Source organism: Leptosomus discolor, chromosome 2 (assembly GCF_034619465.1).
Source record: "Leptosomus discolor isolate bLepDis1 chromosome 2, bLepDis1.hap2, whole genome shotgun sequence".
Taxonomy (NCBI): domain Eukaryota; kingdom Metazoa; phylum Chordata; class Aves; order Leptosomiformes; family Leptosomidae; genus Leptosomus; species Leptosomus discolor.
Window position 1 is genome coordinate 63,479,225 of NC_141392.1, and position 21,578 is coordinate 63,500,802.

Consider the following 21,578-nt stretch of genomic DNA (forward strand, 5'->3'; position numbering starts at 1 on the left):
GGAAGAGGAGAGAGGGAGAGAGGGAGGGCAGGCATATGTGCAGTGTTCAGCTCTGCACCCAGCTAGTGAGAGTCTGTGTTGAAGAGAGAGTTTCTGAGAGCTGGTGGTTTGGGTTTTGCTCATTTGGGGGGGGGTGGGGGGGGTGTTCTGTTTTTCTTTAGACTGCATCTGAATTTTGTGTCAAACTATTTTTGTTAGAAAACCAAACCAAAGAGTTTGAAGCAGGACTATAAACAGTGTCATTGTCTGGGAGGTGTCTACAGGCTGATCAAATAGTAGGAGTCCAAGGCAACTCCCAATGTGTGCATGGCAGTGCAAAGGGAGCTAGACAAAGGGAAGAGTTTGAGATCCAAGTAGTGCATCTTTTCAAATAATGCCGTGACTTAAATTTCTTTCTCCCCACAGCACTCCTGTGAAATAAAGTACAAACTGGCTGTTGTTTTCCATTTGATATCCCTTTTAGTTTCTTTACTATAAGAAATTAGCACCCTAGGAGTCAACAGCAGAAAGGAAGCAGGCATTTGTAAGAGATTGAGAGGATTATAGAAGGAAATGAAGAATTGTAGTTGTCTAACTTTTGAAGTCACGCTGAGTGCAGCTGATAGTTACCTGAGCCACAGAAACTGGCCCTATGTAGTAAGTACATATGACAGTTACTAATTTAGCTAAATTACAACTTAAGCACAATTGACATTTGTAGAAATAAGAGTTCAGTGAGTATTAATTATAAAGAAGATTTGAAAAGCTTGCATTGTCCTTGTTGTTAATATAATTAGGGACCAAAACCAACTGACATTTCAGTGATGAATTTCTGCAAAATGCTGTTCGTGGCTTCTAAGCTCTTTTAAATGAACTAGTAAATTCTTAAAAATAATATTGAACTCACAGTAAGTGGTTTAAGTTTATGGAAAAATACTGTTTTCATATGTAGTTTAAAGGCTTAATTTCCAGCAATAGGTACAAAATTAATTTCCCCTTTATAGAACTACAGCTTATTTAATCTCCAAACATCCCTCTCGGGCATAATATTAAGCATTTGTATGTTATGTAAGCATAGTGAAATAAGTTGCTGAGCAGGAGTTCACATGCATTGCGTCGTAACCAGACTGCAATTTCTACAATAGCATGTGGGTCTTCCTGGAGTGTTCTCTGTAAGGCTTTGCACATGCCCAGTTAGTAGTTATTTTTGTAAGAACTGTGGAATTCTTGCAGGATTTGTTGCAAATGACATGTTTCCCGTCTCCTTGTGCAGCAACTTAAAGTTATTGCCTGATGATGAATATGAGCAAGACAGAGTATGAAGTACCTTGTGTGTTTGCCCTGGTATTTCTACTGAATAAGAAGAAATGACAGTCCCTCAGGTGTTTACCTGGCGGGTTGTTGGTGAGCAGAGACATGAGAAGTAAAATGGGGAAGCAGGCCCAGTGAACTTTCTTGTTCTGCCACAATTTGAAGCTGTTGAAGCTGCGTACCGGGGATATCAGCAGGTCAGCTGGATTCAGAATACGGTTGTTGGAGGCTGGGCTCATAGCCAAACTATGAAGGATCATTTTCAAGGCTTAGAAAAGACGTTTTAACTAACAGTGTAAGATCTGCACTAGTAATGTATGCTCCAGCCTCCGGTAGAGCAAAGACTTTGCTGGTCTCCTACAAAGGTGTTATTCCCCGTCTTTGTGACAATACTGATTTAGCTCTTTGTCATCCCAAATGTATGTCAGTGAGGACATACTTACACCCTGCATAGCCTGCAAGTTAGAATCATAGAATCATTAGGTTGGAAGAGACCTCTAAGATCATCAAGTCCAGTTCTTTAGGATTGTTCTAACATCCTGGGGTGTTGGGAGAGAGACTCTGTGTGTGTGTGTGAACACTGTCAGGTGTGTGATACAGAAAAAATAATTGGGTATCTTCAAACAGAATGGCAGAGGGCAGCTTTAAAAATTTATTTTATTCCTTCCATTGCTTATAATTAGGAATTCTTAAGGGACACCTTTTCAGTTTGCCTGTCCGTGTAACCCTCCTGCCTCTTTGAAGAACTGCTGCTTCTCCCCGATAGGGAAATCTCTCCTCTCAAGAAAGGAAAAAAAAACCAACCGCAACCTGGAAGGAGAATAGTATGTTCTGAAAGAAGCAGGATTTGACATTATTCCCCAGTGTCTCATCATTCTCTGTCAACTCAATGTTACATTGACTTTGTTGACAGCCCTTGAAGGGAATCCTTGTTTTCCAGGGGAATTCATATTGGATGTGTATTATTCCCCTAGCACTAATTACTCATGCTACAGAAATTCGTGTTTTGTGAATCTTGTGTGCCAGCCACGAGAGAGAAGGAATATTATTAGCCTTTTGACCCGTGTCTGCATGCTGAAGAGACTGCATGTGGATTAGCACACTTCTTAACATCAGCCAAATGTTAACGTACACCGTACCTTGGACAAATCTGTGCGATGGCATGGCTAGGCACAGTTTCATAAATAGCAGCTCTGTGTACCGTTCAACCAACATTAAAGGTTTGATCCGTAACTGGGTGGTGCATTACCTTTGGCTTTGGTGACTTGTTCACTTGTTGCACCTTTCATTGGGGCTATCATGTTTGAATGTTCTTCCTGCCAACTGTGCAATGGGTTTTCCCCTTGTAGCTCTTACTTTGCATTGCTAATAATTCCATTAATTTGGGCTGTAGTCTCTGATCGTTGTTGAGATGATAGTTTTTCACTGAGAGTTCAAGAATAATTAAACTGAAGATAGTCATCAGCGAACTCGTTCATCCAAGAAATCCTGTCATCCTGATGCAAACTTCTGTTAGAGTATGAAGTGCCCATTACTGATTTTTTTTTTGTCTAATTCAAATAACTATTCAGAATCTGTCTAGCACATCCTCACTTCAGGGATTTGTTTTTGCAAATATCTTTAACCTCATTTTTATGACCCATTGTATTGTTTTGCTAGTAACTTTTTTCGTAGGTATGCAGTCTATACACAAGTAGGCTGACTTTGCATGTTTTTACAAATTGCTTACTTGTGTGTTTGCAGTGAAGAGTGAAAAGGATCTGTTGTCTTGTTTTTATGTGCACTTCCATGATGACAGTGTTCTAGGTAATTCTTTGTCTTAAAATACTAAAACTGAGTTCCCCTCCATACGAAAACGAATCAGACCACTTCTTTAAACCCAGAAATCTTTTTGATTTGTGGTGTTTTTTTTTTACTTGCGTTTTTATTCAAAGTAGACATTTTCAGTGCTAGCAAAAAAAGCATTCCAAATTTAACAGAACAGGCTAAGGATGAGTAGGAAATTAGTTCTGGCAGCATGCTGAGATGAATTGCTAACTTGGATTTTGTTCCCTTTTTGTCTGGAACAGCTCCATTGCTGAGGCTGGCAGTGGGATGCTAGCTGTTTGGCATTTTGTTGTCTTCCAGAGAACTCACTGAGCAAGGGATTTTTTTATTATTTTTTTTTCCAACTGAGCCTGAATTTTTTCAGTCCAGTCTGGGCTCTGACACAGGTTTTTCATATTATCCTTAGTCTTGTTGCTGTGATGCAAGTGGCCAGTTGCAGATATTTTTAAAGAAATTGTGTAGCTAACTTTCAATCTACAAGGATAGTTGAGGAACCTATTACTTTACTGGTATTGTACCAGTCCTTGCATGTGATGCACTGTCTTAATGCATTTGCCAGAGCTTTTAACACATGCGCACACACACGTCTGTGGCGATCAGAATCATGCTGTCTTCAGAAGCTCAACCAGAACTGCTACAGTGTTTTGATCCAATGTGTTTTGCTTGGGTACTAAGCTGCTTCAGTCTGGTGAAATAGGGCTTACTGGTTTTTTTCGGCAATATGGGTGGGAAAAGAGTTCTGAATTACAGTAGAATTTCCTGTGGATGCATTTTGGAGAAATGTTATGGAATAACAGACAGTATTTTGTCAGAGTGCTCTCAAGAAATCAAGTTGTTCTAGGCTTGGAAACAAAACAAAACTTCTTCCTGGCTTTTCACAAGCAGTAGTCTTGCTTGAAGCTCAGAGTTACAACTTAGTCTGTTCTTTGGGAGTGTTTTACATCTTGATAATTAGAATGCATTCATATTTTTTTAATTGTTCCTTTTTTTACATAAGACGGATTTCTGGAAATGTGATCTATTTTGAAAGTAGGATAACTCGAGTTGTTTAATGATCATTCCCCTAAAAGCTTGTTTATGGTACTATTTGATTCTATGCTATATGCCTAATATTTCCCCCCTCCCTCCATTTGTAGATCATCCAACAACACTAAAGGTTGATGACAGGCAACGGCTTGCTAGAGAACGGAGAGAAGAGCGAGAAAAACAGCTAGGTAAGGCCTACTCTGTATCGGGTTTTTAGTTGTATGGGGTTTTTAATGGACTATTACCTGCATGCAGTGTTTTTGCCACTTCGCTTTCAGAAGCATTCAGCGAATTGATTGTGCTAGATACGCAACAATGTAATTCTAGATACGCTATTACATCGTTAAAGTAGAGCTTTAAATTCATGCCCGTCTTGGGATTCATCATTGCTATACCTGTCACATACCTATTACTTTTGTGAATCTGAATGAAAAATGGATTAATTTCTGAAATCATGCAAGGAAGCTTCTTTGATGTAAATGAAAATTTGAAGTTTTAGAGTATTTTACCAATTAAGATTAGACTAATTAATGTGTTGAATGCATCCTTTATTGCCATGAAATAGAATAGCAGAACATGTTGCCAATGTATGGTTTGAATTTTTCTATATAAATGTGTTTGGTTTTTTTTCAGGTAAAACCTTTAGTGCTCAGTATCTTATAAAATGTCACCTGTGTATGAGTATGTATAACTAACACTATTCAAGCGAACAGTGAAGGGTACTTAACAAGTGGCTAATGATGGGCAGTATACTGAGTGTGGTGGGGAGAGAATTATAGAATTATGTGAAGCCAAATTGCTGGCTTTCTGAAAACTATTTATATGTTTGACTGCCACAACATTCTGTGGCAGTTGGGAGGCTGGAGAGCACAAGTATTTCCTTTTATTACTTTTTTGCACATTCACCCCGATTTCTTTGGATGCTGCATTGTTCATATGTTTGCAATCTCTAAAAAGCTGCTCCTAGAGTTGAGGTTGATGGTATGCGTAGGCTTAGTTTCTTCAGGTTCCAGAGCAAATGGAGTTTACTGGTCCATTTTAATTAAATTTGTCATAAATGACACTTCCATGTCTTGAATTTATTCTTTTTTTCAGGTTTGATCCTTGTGTAGTAACAATGCTTTACTCAAGTGCAGAGAGAGATGCTTTCCTTAAGTTTTCCTGAACTCTAATTTTTCTAGCTGTTGATAAACAAATATCTGTTACTGGAATGACATGACTTCTATTGAGCAACATGTAATTTTTTTGTGACATACTTTAAAAGCAACATCAAACTGTAGTGTTTTTCTTAAGTTGACATGGAATCCTTCATTCCTAAATGGGAGAGTTCTGCATGTCCCTGTGATGTATGAGCGTATTGTGTGTTCTTGCATGAAGAATAATTTTGAACTAACAAGAAAACTGGAAGTCATGTTGGAATTTCATCTGTATATTTGTCTGCTAACATTATGATTTAGGAGCTGTCTCTTGATTTGTGTTCCAGCACAGCAAAGCAATGATTTTTACAATGGCATGCAGGCTTAATTTTTTTTTTTTAGTGCTGAACCTGAATAATCAGTCACTCATGTCATGTGAACCATAGCAAAGAAATGCCTAAGCTGTCTATCTTAAACATCAGGTTGCATAATATTGTTACATAAATGTGTCTTGCTGAAAATTAGTGTTGGATTTTGTTAATACTGGGACATCAGCCATGCAACAGTAAAGCAACTGAAGGAATTTTTTTTTTTTTTAAATAGAATTAAGATGGATTTAAACTTAATTCCTCTCCTTTTGATTCAGGGGATCTGTCAAGTTTAGTAACGGCTTCTTTTTAAACGGAAGTTGAGAATTTCAGTCATACCTCAAGTGAAATTATTCTCTGTTCTGAAGAAAAAGACAGCGTTCGGTTCTGCAAGTGTAGAGCTGGTAGTAACCTTTAACAATTTCATTTTGTACTTTCAGTAACTTGAACTGCAGGGGGTCACGTTATCCATCTTTTCATGAAAATTGTTAGACCCTACTTTTGGCATCATGTGGAGCACCAGTTTAATAAAAATTATGTTTGTTGGGCAATATTCTGATGTTACAGAAGGGTTGATTTAAGACCTATTTTTTTGCCCCTTCTGTTTACTCTCAAGCTTTAATTTTTTTCAAGTTCCATGGTGCTGTGGTAGATGTGGCTTTCACTGTGGTAGATGTGGCTTTCACTGTGGTAGATGTGGCTTTCACTGTGGTAGATGTGGCTTTCACTGTGGTAGATGTGGCTTTCACTGTGGTAGATGTGGCTTTCACTGTGGTAGATGTGGCTTTCACTGTGGTAGATGTGGCTTTCACTGTGGTAGATGTGGCTTTCACTGTGGTAGATGTGGCTTTCACTGTGGTAGATGTGGCTTTCACTGTGGTATAATGGGTCAGTATCTGCCCTGCACTCTTGAGGATTTACTTGCACCTGGCAGTGGTATTTTAGTAGTGTTATTCTACTTACCACACTTGGGTGTCTACCTCTTCTCTTTTTTAATGAGCGGGAAAGATGAGTGCTGTCATTTTTATTGTCTAGATATGTATAGCTTGTTTGTCGTGGGACTGTCAGGATCTGCTGCTTCTTGAGGATCATGTTATGCTACCTAATTGAAAAGTATAAAAAGGCTTCTACAAAAATGCCCCTTTCACCTTAGTATATTTATATCTAGTTTTGAAACCTTCTTTAGAAAATGTAGAAGGCACACATCGGAAATGTAGAAGGAACATATATGCTATTTTGGCTAATCACCCTGTGAAGAAGGAAGGATTTTTTTAGTTCCTTCACTGTAAGAAAGGCATTGCTTTTGAAATGCTATCCCAACGTTTCTGAAAGATGAATTCTTTGGCTTTTTTTCTGTGCAAGTCGTGTTTTCCAGGACTCATAAGTTGTATTGATTTTGGGGTTTTTAGCTTTATTCTTAGACTTGCCTTTTAATGTGAGCAGAAATAAAGGAGTTTCTTAGCAGCCATGCTTCAAGTTTTTTATTCCCCTGACCATTTGATAATGTGTATATTACTTGTTGATATGTGCATTCAGACCTTTTTAGGGATTATTAGGGTAATCTTTACTTGATTCTATAAATAATGCTTCCAGTGTGTCTCTTGCTCTTTAATAATCGTATTTCCATTTTGTGCTGTTTCTGTTAGCACTCTTTCCCACAGTGCCTATGCATGAAGCTAAAATCTGTCCTTTAAAATACAAATACCAGATCTCCCTGTGTGAGACCAACCCTCTGGGGTAGTGCAAGACGGGAATCTCAAGAGAGGTGGTGGTAGGTGAGGGTGATAGCTGTCGAATGGGGCTGTCCTTAGAGGACAGAGTGAAGGGAGCTGTCACACTTCTCCTGGCTCCAGCTTGGCACTGTGGTTCCTTTGCATGTATCAGGCTGACTGGCTCTGTTTGGCATTGGAGGCACACATGTCAGAACTGAGTTCTCTGTAGGGGGGCTTCACCCTTAACTCTTCCATATTGATTGTATCTGTACTGTCAAACTAAACAGGGCTGAAGAGCATTCCCTGGTGCTGAAACTCAATTGTTCTTGCTGTTAAACTGTTACGATGGTTCCTGGCAGGATTTGGGCTCCAGCCAGCTATCTGTCTCCTCGCTGATTCCCAGACAAGGTTTGGGAATTGGCAGGGGAGGCCCATGGGCTTTTCCTCGTGTGTTGATTGAGTACTGTCACCATTTTGGAGGGTACAAGTCTAGTAGTACAGGTGAAACCTGTTCCATGCCAGTTGGTCTCTGGGCACATTTGATTTATTAGCATAGGCCTGGTTCTCCATAACTGGAAAGAAAAATCAAAATGTATTTTTCAACAGTGAAAGTTACTGGGATTTTAAAATGGATTTCATTCTGATAGCCATAGGCAGTTGGCCTAGCAAAGAGGAAGAGCTGGGGATTTCATGTTTTTACTTCACAGTATCTCAGTCCCTGGTTCTTGAGAAAACCATTTTAAGTCTTACGTCTGTGTGTGTTTTATCCTGCTTGAAGACTGACCTTTTCTTATCACAATTATGATCCTGACAAGGACACATGGCTCATTTAGTTTCTGGCATCGGGAGCAAAAGATGGTAATCCTGCCATCTGACTTAACTCTTCATTTAAGGAAGTGTGTTATTAATCTTGGGTTTTAGAATATGTCTGAGTTTCAGGTTGGCTAAATCAATTACATTCTTAATACTTATAATACTTATATTATAAAGTATTAAAATAATATTTTAAAGAGCACATTATGATACATATTCCTCTCCCATTTGAAAGTGATCATTGGCAAAATATCACATTAATTAAAATTGTAATTTTTTTCTGTCGGTGAATTTCTTCTGGCTTATTCTCTTCTCTGGCAGTTGGGGCCAGAAGTTTATCCAACATTTCCACAGTAAGAAGCCCTGCAGAAACTGGGAATTGGTGACCCTAGCATATGAATCATTTTGGGATTCTTTGAATGTCCTCAGAGGACTTGAGTGTCAGAAGGGTTTATAAAACAAGAAAACAATTTTTAAGGAAGATTAGTTTAAAAATTTCTGTGCTGAATGTCCCTCAGAGCATTGTTACTGGGGAAGGGTTAGCTTAGATAATCTAATGTTAACTTCAGCTTTAATTACAGCTCTGAAGTTCACCTTCTAATTCATTCAGTCAGCCATTTCTGTGGAACATCCTCATTTTTAGGTATGGTTAAAGCATCACTGATCCATTTTTCTGCTAATGCAGCAAGGAGGCAATCACAGTCTCAGACAACGTGGAGCTGGCAGTGAGGAAAGGTGAAACAGCGGTCAGGGGAGAAAGCTATTGCTGAGGTCAGTCAGTGCTGTAAAGTCGGAGAAGATAAAGGCTGGAAAGATTGACAAAGACTATAGGATCTCTGCTCAGGTAAGCTGTCTGTCCAAGGTGGATGCAAAAGGCAAACTGAGAAAGTGCAGTGCTAGACTTACCTGCCTTTATATAGGCAGTAGACCAGGAGAAAAAGGACTAGAGTGAGAAGACAGCAGAAGTGGCAGCAAAAGAGGAACTGGGGGGACGTCCCTTGCTTCACACGGATTAACAGGGGCTTTGAGACTTAGTGCATGCTCACCCTTCCCTCGCAGCCTAAAACCCCTGTAAAGAATGGCACTCTGTCTGTGTGCATGATTGGGGAAAGAAACTACAAAATAATTTCCACAAAAGAAATGTGCATGGTGTGCAGTTAACATCTCCCACATTAAATTAGTTAATTCTAGTATAAAATTGATTGATTTGAAGTCTTAGTTGGAATGTTTCTTTCTTGATTGACCTTGTTTTCTTTTGCTCTATTGTTCGCTTCAGAGGTGCCAGAAATACAGCCTTAATTATGTTGCTTTGTAATCTAATCCAGCATTACTAGTTTGCAAACAAGCAGAAGGTATTAACAGTGTGTCTAGGGCTCAGTTTCTCAATCTTGTTTTTATGCTCTAATTTTGTATCCTTGCATCACATGACTCTGTTCAAATTTATAGATTGTACTAAGTAATGAGAGAGAACAAGGATCAGGCTGTGACTTTTCTTTGTATTTTCCAGCTTTGATGTAAATGTTCCGATGCCATTTAAGCTTTTAGCATGCAAGTACTATTTGAATGATGACAAAGCTTTCTTTGAATGATACATGTTGTCAGGCAATATGTGTTATTATAAGGGAGAGAAGTATCATGAAGTTGTTGTTAAGGCTCAGCCCCAAGAAAAAGCTTTTTCGTTGGACTTTCATTGGACCTTTTTGTATCAGTACTGGAGTCCAGCATTGGCTCAACACAGGGCATAGCTCTTAGCAGTTTATGGAGGAGCCATCGTAAAAGTGGGTATTTTCCCCTTCCACATCCTGAAAGGAGGCTGCTCTTCCAAGTTGACCAGTCCTTTTAGTGGTATTGTCTGTTTCCTGTAGGCTCATCTGCCGATTCCTTCTATCAGCTAGGCATTTGATGTGTCTCTATGAAACACAGCTTGCTGTGCTTCTAGAAGCACACCTATGTATTCAGAATAGGGCTTAATATCCCTAATTTTTACCTAAGAGTAGGCTTTTTTAACCCTTGAGTAAGCTTCAATTTTTACCCTAGAATACTACTTGTTAATTTCTGTCTGGGGTAGCAGGAAAAAAGTTTCTGCAAATTCATAAATAGGGACATGAGAATGAAATAAAAATACGTTATTTTAAGTTTTCTGTTTTTCCTGAAGATATCATCATATATTTAAGGACACTAACTTATGTCACTGTATATACCTACCTTGTAGATGGCAAAAACTGAGATCTTTAAGTTCATGCAAGAATGTCAGTAGTGCATATAGGAAGCAGTGAAAACAAAGCAGATATTCTCCTTTGATTCTCTAATAAGATGAAATATAGGAATTAATACTTTAAAAAAGTAAAATTTAAAAGCAGGAGAGATTATTTCCCTATCTGCGGAAAAAGCTAAATTCATGAAAATAGATATTACACTTTTTCTCAGAAGACAGATGTATCATAAGTCATGCTTTTATGTACTAGTTAAATACTTGGTCCAAAATTAAAATTAGTAGCTTCCTCACATTAACAGATGGATGTACATTTTCAGCTGCCTTTTGCCTGTAACTTAAAGATGATGGAAAGTGGTAGCTTTTATATTTGTTTGAAATCAGATCTGTTTCTTTTGTTATAATTTATTGCAGCCGAACACTTCTATTTGCCGTGGTTAATCCATCACTAATGTCTGTTTCTGTTATTGAGCTGGTTTTTTGTTACCACAAAAGTATGATTTTTATCACCCCTTCTTGAGGAGCGGGTAGCTTGAAGATTAGTGTTCTATCCAGAGGTTTAGCATTCTGACTGTCTTCCCAGCAGTGAGGGTGTATGCGAAAGTTAACTCTTTTACATACTAAAACATAAAAATATTTTCAGCCTTTCTCTTCCTGAATTTAGTCTTGAAAGTTCAAATACACTGTTCTCATTACTTTTTCTAAACAACATGACAGGCTGAAGCCTATGGAAATCACCATAAATAATGTCCCAAGAAAGTCTAAAGATTCACATTAATGACAGAAAGAATAAACGATCTCCATGTCTTTTACAGACAAATTGATATTCCAGTGACATCAGTTAAGAAAGTTGTTGGGGTTTTATTCTTTGCTTTTCTTAATTTCTCATATCCTTCAGGAAGTGCTCTATTCTCAGTAGAGAACTAAAGAGCCTTTTCATGCTGGGTTGCCATTGTAAGCAGATTGCAGGCACAAAAGATCCAGTTGACGTCAGGATCTGTGGAAATCTTTTGTCTGACAGCAGTGGCTTGTCTTGATATGATCATTAGATTCTGTACGTAAGTGACTATTGAGTAAAAGCCAACATACTAGAGCTAGATGCACTTTCAGGAGATATGTGCTAAGCTCCTTAGGTGCCCTTAGCTTTTTCAAAGAGAATGGATGTTTCAAAACTTCTGCAAAATAGTCGATTGAATTCCGGGTTTGAACAACTACGTTGTTTGAGTTACTTAGTGTGTTCAGGGTCTGTGTAGCAGGGTGTTTGCACTGTTTGTTTGGTTGGGGTTTTTTTAAATTCATTTGTATAGCACCATGGTGACAGGATGCTGTAAGAGTCTAAAGGATTTCCTATGTGACGGTGGGTCTAACTTAGGTTGCAAACATACTGCATAAGGGAACAGTCTAGTTCCACTCTTGAATGTTTAGCAAGGGAAGCTAAAGCTTATAACAAAGATCAAATGATGCAAATTTTGCTTGCAATAAATGAAATGGACTTCAGGTTTCCTTTTAAGAGAAGAATAGGGAATGAGTTGGGTTTTGTTGTGGGTTTTTTTTTCCCCCCTCCTCCCTGCCAAGACCTATTTCTGTGACATCTACAGGTAGACAAATAATAAAGACTGGAAATTAAGACTAATTGTTATAAATTGTGCATGTTAGAATAAAATAAGTCCATAAAATCCTATACCTTTTTAAAGTTAAAGTACTACAAGCTCTGCGTCTAGATGTATCTGTGCAATGCTGCCACAGAACTGAAACAAACCCTCTAAACATTCCTGTATCAAAAAATAAACATGATAGTAGCCTCAAATAGGAAACAATTCTGAAGATGAAAACTAGCAGGAAAAGCTTCACGGGAAGTAATTAAACAGAAGAGAAGGAAAGAGTAATACCATATCCTCCAGGAATGGCATTTAACAGTTATTGCAGTCTAGCACTAATGAACAATTGTTTGAGGAAAAAGAGGAAGAACCTAGTGTTGAAATGGGAAAAAATATTAAAAGTATTGTGTTGTTCACAGTGTATTATTAGTTAAGTTCTGTTCGAGTTTGGCTTTATGAAGTAAAACATTTTACCTGCTCAGGCCCATAAACTCGAGTGTGTTTCTCTCCTTCCATTTGTGTCCTCAGGAGTAATAGGCATGATTTCCCAGCCTCACTCTGCCTTTTGTGAAACTTCTGTCTTCAGACAGTTGCCCAGTATATACTAATTGGTTCTGTTGATGGAGGAAAAAAACAAAAAAAGTTTTGGTGAAAATATATCCTAGGCTGGGAGTTTGACTTGTCAGAGAAACAGAACTGTAGAGGTCTTTGAAGATGAGACAAAACCTTTTGAATTTAATGTGTGTAGAATTAGGCAATGACTGAGAGCTTGGGGCAGAGGCTTTTATAAATCTGTGAAATACAGAGAAGCCATATTCTGTAACCATGCTTTTTAGACATAGGGTGGGTTTGAATCAATCTGGTGGCAACAAGGTGGAATCAGCTTCTCTGCGTGTATTGCATTGACCCGCTGTTGAATTCAGCAAACTGTTGAGCCCTGTCTTGCTTCAGGAGAGCTCAGGCAGGGTGTGCTGCACTGCCCAGCAGTCCAGTTTCTGCCCCGGGGCTTCCTCTGGTTTCAGAACCCCCTAAACCCACTTGGCAGCATGTCTGCTTACCCATCCATCCAGGCTGACCAATCTCCACTAGGACCAGCTGCAGCTAAGACTGTTGGAAGAAGAAAGGCATGGAAGCAACCTGGTTTTAACCAGATTGTTTCCTTGGTCCATCTGATCACAGTCCTGTGAGCAACATTGTCAGCATGGGGAGGAAGAGTACAAACTCAGGGCCTAGAGGAGGGCAAATGCTGCTTCTCTTGGTGTCAGACAGCACTTTGGTTAAAATGGTCATGAAACTTCACCAAAATGGGTAAAAAGTTAACACAATTTTTAAATGTGTGTGTTTTGAATAGGGAGATCTGAAGTGGTCCCATCCTGTCATAATAATTGTTAACTTTCTCTGAAATTTTCATCAAAGGTTCAGGAGGAAGAAGGAGCTAACATGAAATGTTTGCAGTGCAGAATTCAAAGACTGATGATACTCTATTGTTTTTCCCTTTACATGTAAGCACTTTAGAAAGGTCTTCTGCCAGTTTTTAGATTATATTAAAGATAATAAGTTGGGTTTTCTTTTTTTTTTTTTTTTTTTTAAATAGTTGGTTGAAATTAACTGGGTTGCTGCCTTTAGAGGACATTATCCTCATTTGCTGAAGAAAACAAGATAAATGCAGGTAGAGTAAGCAGAAAGAACCATACAGTTCACCGATGTGGCTGCCTGTTCTTGGACAGACCCTATTCTGCTGTGCAGAAGCTGATAGGAAGAGCAAGCTTTTGCAAAAATCACTACCTTTCTGGTGACAGACTGACAGTGGTTCTGCCTAGGGCATTGGTTGTGAAGTTGGGCTGTTAAGCAGAAGGTAAAGACAAAAAGAGGGGACATGTCTTACACTTCAGTTGTTCAGGATGTAACCCAAATTGTTGAAACAGGTGGGCTCAGTCTGGTAGAGAACTTCTTTATGTTGCTGGCCTTAGAAATTGAAAGTGGTTTTGACACTTTGCTGTCCTGGTTCCCTGTTGGTGCTGTCTTATCTATGAGTTCTTTCTCTATGATTTTCTAATGTGGTTCTTGGTGATGTTTGTCTCGTGACCTTCACTCCCATCTGCCAGTTCATGAAGATGCAGAGGTATTAAATATTCAGGATTTTTAAAAATCAAGTAACAGGTTATTTTAGAACACAAAAATTTCTGGGACCTGAAGCTTTCAAGACAACAAGAGGGAGAGGTCCAGAGTATTTTACATAAATGGTTTCATGTGGACTACAGTTTGAGCCTGTGTTCCAGGTAGTCACTTCATGAAAATTCAGACCCTGATGGAGAGTAAAAATCTGTCTCGAAGTGCTGCTTGGTTTGTCTTGATCAGCAGTTCTGGAACATGTTCTTCAGAGCTGTGCAGCGGTTGATTTATATGACAGGTTAAAGTTCACCTTTAGACTGGCATCTTTGATGGATAACTTGTTTCCTTCTGGTCAGCTGTTGGTACAGCTAACAGTCCAGGTGCTAGAATTGTCATCCCAGTCACTTCTATTGTAAGAGTTCTGTATTGATCAGTAAAAGTATACAGTGGTGGTAGTTTATCTTTCTTTTATTATCTTTCTTTTTGCAGTAAAAGATTACAGAGAATTATCATGGTTTGTACAACAGAAGCATGTTCACATACATCTGACTTAAGTATGTATTTTAAACTGACAAAAAATTCTGTCTTTACTATTTCTGGTGGCAATTCATAGCAAGTAAATTGAGATGAGACTAAATGAATGTGTGGCCCCAAGGTACATGATGTTTTAATGCATGAGATGTTAGAATATTATGTATGTCTTCTTAAGAAAATGAGTTCAAAAGTTTTTCCATTTAGCTTGGTTATTCAAATTGGATTAAAGACTTCATCGCATATAGCATGTTAATACTTTTATTTCTGATTTTTCTCACAGCTGCAAGAGAAACCATCTGGTTAGAAAGAGAAGAGAGAGCCCGGCAACATTATGAAAAACACCTAGAGGAACGCAGAAAGAAGTTAGAAGAGCAGAGATTAAAGGAAGAGAGACGTCGAGCTGCCGTAGAGGAAAAGCGAAGGCAAAGAATAGAAGAAGATAAGGTAAGAATGAATGTCATGAAAACACTTTTCAGCTTGCTTTTACCATAAGATACGTTACTGTCAAACTTTTCTTTAAGAGTTGATGGAAAGAATGCAACATAAGCCATGGTCCATATGAGAGAACGTGTGAAAGAGGTTTTAAGCCTTACTTGCACAGATACTGCTTGTATAAATTGCCCTTTATGAATCAAATGCAGCTAAGTTGAGCTGGGTTACAGTGTATGCCACTCCACAAACTCATGCAGAAAAAAACAAATTGGGTTGGTTTTGTATAGTTATCTGTTAATTCTTAGCCATTCGGTATCAGGGTAGCTAAATAGTAGTTGCCCTAACAAAACCTTTAAGAAACTGAGCGTGCAATGAGTTATGCTTTTGGCTGATTTGTCTCAGTGAAGTTGGGAACTCTGTGAGGTGTGATCCTACATAAGTCAGCTCATCCTTGCGGTTTTGTTGTTTCCTGTCTCTCCCACTGTTCTAGTATTTAGAGGGTGAGAATTAGCCTTGGGATGTGTTTGTGTAGTGGCTGCCATAACAGGGACACTGGTTTTTGTTTTGTTTTGTTTTTTTCCTCTGCAGATCTCAAACAGATCTTACCTTTTCAAAATTAGAGCTAAAATTTTAACTTATTTATGGCGTAATTGCTGCTTAATCCTGTTCTAGCATGTGTCTTCATAGGCAACACATAAGCTTGAACGGAACTCCAAGATGCCAGCTGGGTTTTGTCTGTGTGGAGGGTAGCAGGGTTTGATGAGAAGATTAAGTTAAAAACCCAATAGTATCCAAATGTATTATCCTGTTGTACTTAAGGAACGACATGAAGCTGTTGTACGTCGCACAATTGAAAGAAGCCAGAAGCCAAAACAAAAGCAAAACAGGTGGTCCTGGGGAGGAGCACTACATAACCGCATTAATAACACAGGTAAAGAGGGAGGCTTGGTTCGCTGGCCAGTTTCCCTGCCCTGCCAGTTAACTGGAATTTACTTTGCTTCTGTTAAAAGGAAGGATAATTCAGTGTATGCTGGTTTAAATTCTTTGCTCTTGATCTTATTATTGCTAGCAATGGCATGTTTCTGACATTCTTGTGTAACAAAAAGATAACAAGGAGAAATCTGAACAAAAGTTAAAACTTGTTTCAGGAGTTGACTAATTTTATAACTCTATCTTGCTACAGCTTCTCGCTTCTGCTGCTTTGGTGTTGTTTGTGTGTGTACGTGTGGGTGTTCTTGTGCTGTGTCAATCTTGTGATTTGAGCTACTGTGTGCAAATGCTAAATATCATGGCTCAAAAAATAGGTCTAGTGGAAATGACCGAATACTGAGATTAAAACAGACACAAGGAAGAAAAATTGTTCTTTGTAATAAGCTGTCCGTACCTTGTACAGATATTTTGGGTGACAGAAGTCCGCTTTTTCCCTCCTAGAAAAACTTAGATGGGCAAATTAAGTTTAAGTGAATTTTTTCCCAATTTATGCTGGTTTTCCCCCCAGTTATTTTCTCTAACTTAATCTGCCCGTCATTAATGTGTATATGCCCTGTTAAGTATGACTCAAACCCAAAAAAGAGAACTTGTCCTTTATTTCTGTCACCAGAAAGTATTACTTAGGATTCTTCTCTTCCTACTCTAATGTATACATTTCAATGTGTCTATCAAGGAGGGAAGAAAAAGTTGAGAAAAGAATGCTCTGAAATCTTTGTCATATAAGTTCAATGAACACTTAGTTATTTTTCATAAAAGGTTACTTTTTTGCTTAACTCTGTATAACTTATTTGATTTTTATTTTCTTTACTGTGAAAAATCATTGTCTTGCATTCTGTCCCTAGGTTATTTTTTTGAATCATCATTCACCTTTCTCGATTTAGCAGGCCTGGAGCACCACTTCAGCTCTCTGGGTGGTGCTAGAAAACCTGGTACATAATTGCTGTGGTTTGTTGATTCCTTTACCCATAGCTAGCTCTCAGGAAATGAGATCATCAGTAACTAAACCACCCTCATGTAGTTGCAATGCATGCTTAACATCATGCTGATAGATTAGAACTGTTGTTAGTACCAGATTTTTTCATTATTATTTGTTTTTACTATGGAGAGTTACTACTGGCTGACTCTAAAGATTTGGCACAATTCACTGGAATGAAGCATAATATTCTGTCCACTGGAATTCAAGGAGACCCAATTTGAATATTTTGGTCTTTTCTAAAACCCTTTTGGCAAACTGCACATACACAGGATTTGCAATTATTTTGCACATGAACGCAGACATATAACCAGCTGCACTGGCTGATGTGTTGCTCATGGATATTTTAATTTTTTTTTTTTTTTAAACAAAGAAACCGATGATCTTCTAGGCAATGGGTTGCATTTGACCTATTCTACATTTACAGGATTCGTTTTGCCAACACTTACACACAGATCCTCATGCTAAATTTCATTCATTTAAATAATGTTCATAGACACAAGAGAAATGTTGGCATGCCAAATACAAGAGGTGATTTTTAATGTTATCATTTGTCATATTCAGAAAGCTGTTTTATGCTGTACATCCGTTATGCCGAATGTAGAAACTTTTTGGCTGTACTGATATACAGTACATTTTCTCAGCTATAGATTAGATATGAGAGATCAAAATCCCCATCCCATTCCCACAAATTTTGTTCTGACAAAGATCTGTGACACACAGAGCCTAAGTATCCTGTCTCCAGTACTGACTCACAGCACTCTTCAGTATAGCCCATAGATCAATGTGGGATAATCTTGCCAAGCTGCAGAGGCCTTGTTCTTAGCTATAACATTTAGATTTCTCCTTTTAAAACCTATTTCTGAGTTTTATCCCCCTTCCAGTACCCAGTTTGCTGGTTCTAGACCCTCCCTGAATGAGTCTAACATTAGACAAAGTGACCAGATATTACATGGGGTAGGGGAGAATCTTTATTTGCCTCAACCAGTTATAGTGAATCCTATATAGTTCATAGATCTAGGGTAAGCAAAGCTATTTTTCATGCACTGCATTTCTATGAAATTCTTTTTGTACACAGTGAGTATCCACTAGGTCAGAACAGGTAAATACAATGTTGATGTACTTGTCCTAAATAAACAGTTGCAGGTAATGTTTCAGCAACATCTTCTGTAACTTTGTCAGTGTCTTGAGTTTGTATCTGTTTCCAGGACAATATGTGGACATATTTTTGCATCTACAGAATATGAATCAGCAGAGCATTTAGGCATATGCTCAAGCCTCATGGCATTTCAGCATAGTTGAATGCTTTGCTGAGTAATGCTGAGGTTCAGTACATGCTAAAATGTAAGCAAAAGCAGAATTGACTCTTCCAGCATCTTCCAAATGTCAGATTTTCAAATGGAAACTTGTGATGGAGGACATGTAGTTGATGCGTGTATCTCTTAGCGCTTTTTTTTTTAGAGAACAGAAAGCATATAGCTGACCTGTTCAGCTGATTTCCTCCTCTTTCACCATTGCTAGCGACCTTCATGTGACACACACACGTGCACAAAGTGTGTGCGTTTTGTGTTCTTGAAATAACTATCACCCCCTCAGTAGGGCGCAGATGCTGACTCTGCAGTAGTTGCGCCAGCAAATGATGTAATACTGCTCTAAAAGGTACGGAACCTAAAAGCAAAACAAAACCCTTTAGTGTTATATACCAAGCATGTGCATTACTAGCCTCTAGCCTTCCACAGAGACTCATTTTCTTTATCTGCTAAGCTGTGTGGTGCTTTGGATTGACTAACTACAACTTTATTCACAGCAGGTAGAAAATGACTCTGTGGTGGGAAGTTTAGCGCTTACACATGACTACAGGATTTTTAACTAAATCTTAATTCATTTTGTGCTTACCCTTCCTTCACTTGAGCGGTAGTCTTCCCTTAATCTTTCAGCATTGTATTGTCACAATACTGACCTTCTGCGTAGTAACAGCACCCTGCCAAATGTCATCTTTTATTCAGGAGCTAAGGGTTTGGTTTTTTTTTTTATGAGTAACATCACATTTCCAAGCATGTTGGTCCTTCCCTGAAGCTTTCTATTTTAAGTCATGAGCAAGGTTTTTCTGAGAATATTGAAAAGAAGGAGGAAATACGATCTTGTTTACTAGTATCCACTTTAGTTCCTCCATTAAGTCTGCAACCTGATTGAATGATAATCAATGAAGAGAATACTTTAAACATTTCAAACGTAAATGGTTTTGTGCCCAGTCTTTGAGTCACCTGCACAACATCTGCTGAGAAGTTCATTCTATTTTGAAAGTTCTTGTGGTAGAGCAGGAGTAACCTAGTCATGTTTTCCTCCTTCCACTAGTGAGCTAGGATCTTGCACTACTGCATGTGGGCTGTCAATTAGCATTATCTCCATTTATTTTAGATCCAGACAGGCGATCTGTTTCAACAATGAACCTTTCGAAACATGTTGATCCAGTCATTAACAAGCGGCTCTCCTCCTCATCTGCAACATTACTAAATTCTCCAGACAGAGGTACAGTTTCAAAGGAAAAAAAAAAAAAAACAAACCACAAAACAAAAAACAAGAAAGAATGTTCTATATTGATGTATTACTTTGCCATAAAACAACCTTCTGAAGTCGTTTTCTGTACTTAATCTAAGTGGGAGTGAAAAGACTTCAAATGTGAAAAGTAAATGGTTGAACATTTTTTTCCTGTGAGAAGAAATATGTATTTCTTGTTTTAAAAAACAAGAGAACTTACCTAAACAATCTTACTTTAGCAAATGATAAAAGCAGTGCTTCTGTCAGGTTTTTAGTAAATGAGGTACAACTATTGAAAGAATACATCACTCCATAGTGCATGCAATCATGTTTGACCTTTTATTATTTGCGTTAGGTCATTTTGTAATGATTTTGTTTTCGTTCCTTCTTTGGTATTAGTTCTTGACTATCTAAGAACATGTTGCATGAAGCTTTCAAGCAATTATTTTATTACCATTTCTGATTATTTTTATTGAAGAGGTATGGGTTTTTTTCATATGGTCTGTTTATTGACTTTTTGTGTCCAGAGTCTTTTGTTATCAAAGATTGCTTTATTTCAGTGTGGTTTTGTGTTTACAACTCTGCAGAAACGATAAACCATCAAGCTTTTAAAAATTAACGTAGCTGAATTGCTGCTTCTGTTCTGAGGATTTATGAGATTGAAGCATTGAGCTTAAAGGATTTTTATAAAAGAAAGTCTCTTGTATAACTTGTGCAAAGAGCTTTACAGAAAAGTACTTGGTAGGGATTTTTTGTCCTCTACTGAGAATGAGAAGTTCTGTCCCATTTCAATCCAGATAAATGCATGTTTTCAAAAACAATTTTTAGAATGGAATTTTGGTTGTGTGGCCAAACTGATTGGTAGATGTCATTATTTGTGTGTCTTAACTAAGTGCCGTGTTTTATGTGCATGCTTGTACGTGTGTATCTGGTTGATTTGATGAACCATGTTAATCCTAGTTGTAGAGTCTGGTAACTTGCAAAAATGGCAGCATTATGTTAGGAAATAATTTATTCAAAAACTTCAATAATTTGTTGCTCTAAAAGTTGAAATCCAGTCAGTTTTAATTTTATTAGCTTTTCAGTTGTGTGTATATATATTTTTCTAGATGGTTCTTTGCCTGGGGATGCTTCTTTAAGGAAGGATCTTGGTAGAGGGTAGGGAACAGCAGCAGGCATTAAATATGAAGGATAGTCTCTTACAGACTGTAACACATTGTGTTACAGTTTCTGCCATCCATTTCAAATTCATGAGAAGTTAGACTAGATAGTAGGTAGTCTAGTGGTGGGGAAAGGGAAGGAACAAGAGTGTGATGGCCATATGTCAAAAACTTTTAAAATTGAGGCATTCTTTGCTTGGCATTTTCATTAAGACAGCACAGAACTCTTCAGAAGTCTCTTAACATCTTTTGCAGGCTCCATAACGAAAACCAAATCCAAATGCTATAAATGTCCTCTTGCTTGTGCAAAGTCATATACCTAAATCTAGTTGAGCATCTGTCTGAAGAAGTGCCACTGGTCTCTCCAGTGGCCTCAACATCTCAAAACAAATGCTTGAAGAAAGGCTCTGTCTGCTCCCCACTTCACCTTCCAGAGAGCAGCCAACCAATCACACTTTGTCTGTAATGCATACTCCTACCTGCAAAACAGCAGGCTGGAGATGAGGATGATAAGCTTACCCTAAGTGGCTTATAGCTGTCATCAAGAACACGTCTTCTGTTAAGTGGCACCTTTTTACCATTTGAAGGACAGGAAGTTTTTTTGGCCTAGCGAAAGACAGAAGTTTTCATTAATTAAGAATTAATGAAAAAAAATTATACAATAATAATTAGAGCCACAAAGATGCTTAAGAGGGTGGGACATCTCCCTTATGATGAAAGGCTGAGGGAGCTGGGTCTCTTTAGCTTGGAAAAGAGGAGACTGAGGGGTGACCTCATCAATGTTTATGAATACATAAAGGGTGAGTGTCAGGAGGATGGAGCCGGGCTCTTGTCGGTGATGGACAATAACGGGACAA

The 21,578-nt window shown here is 38.2% G+C and overlaps 1 protein-coding gene across 1 annotated transcript in view; it reads left to right on the forward strand.

The window, feature by feature from the left end:
* The window catches only part of MAP7 (microtubule associated protein 7), a 104,600-nt gene that overhangs the window by 53,748 nt on the left and 29,274 nt on the right, over positions 1-21,578 (forward strand). Inside the window, exons 3-6 of the mRNA XM_086460440.1 lie at positions 4,254-4,331; positions 14,909-15,072; positions 15,880-15,991; positions 19,442-19,552. Of these exons, the coding sequence (XP_086316566.1) occupies positions 4,254-4,331; positions 14,909-15,072; positions 15,880-15,991; positions 19,442-19,552 (465 nt within the window). The remainder of the gene's footprint in view (positions 1-4,253; positions 4,332-14,908; positions 15,073-15,879; positions 15,992-19,441; positions 19,553-21,578) is intronic.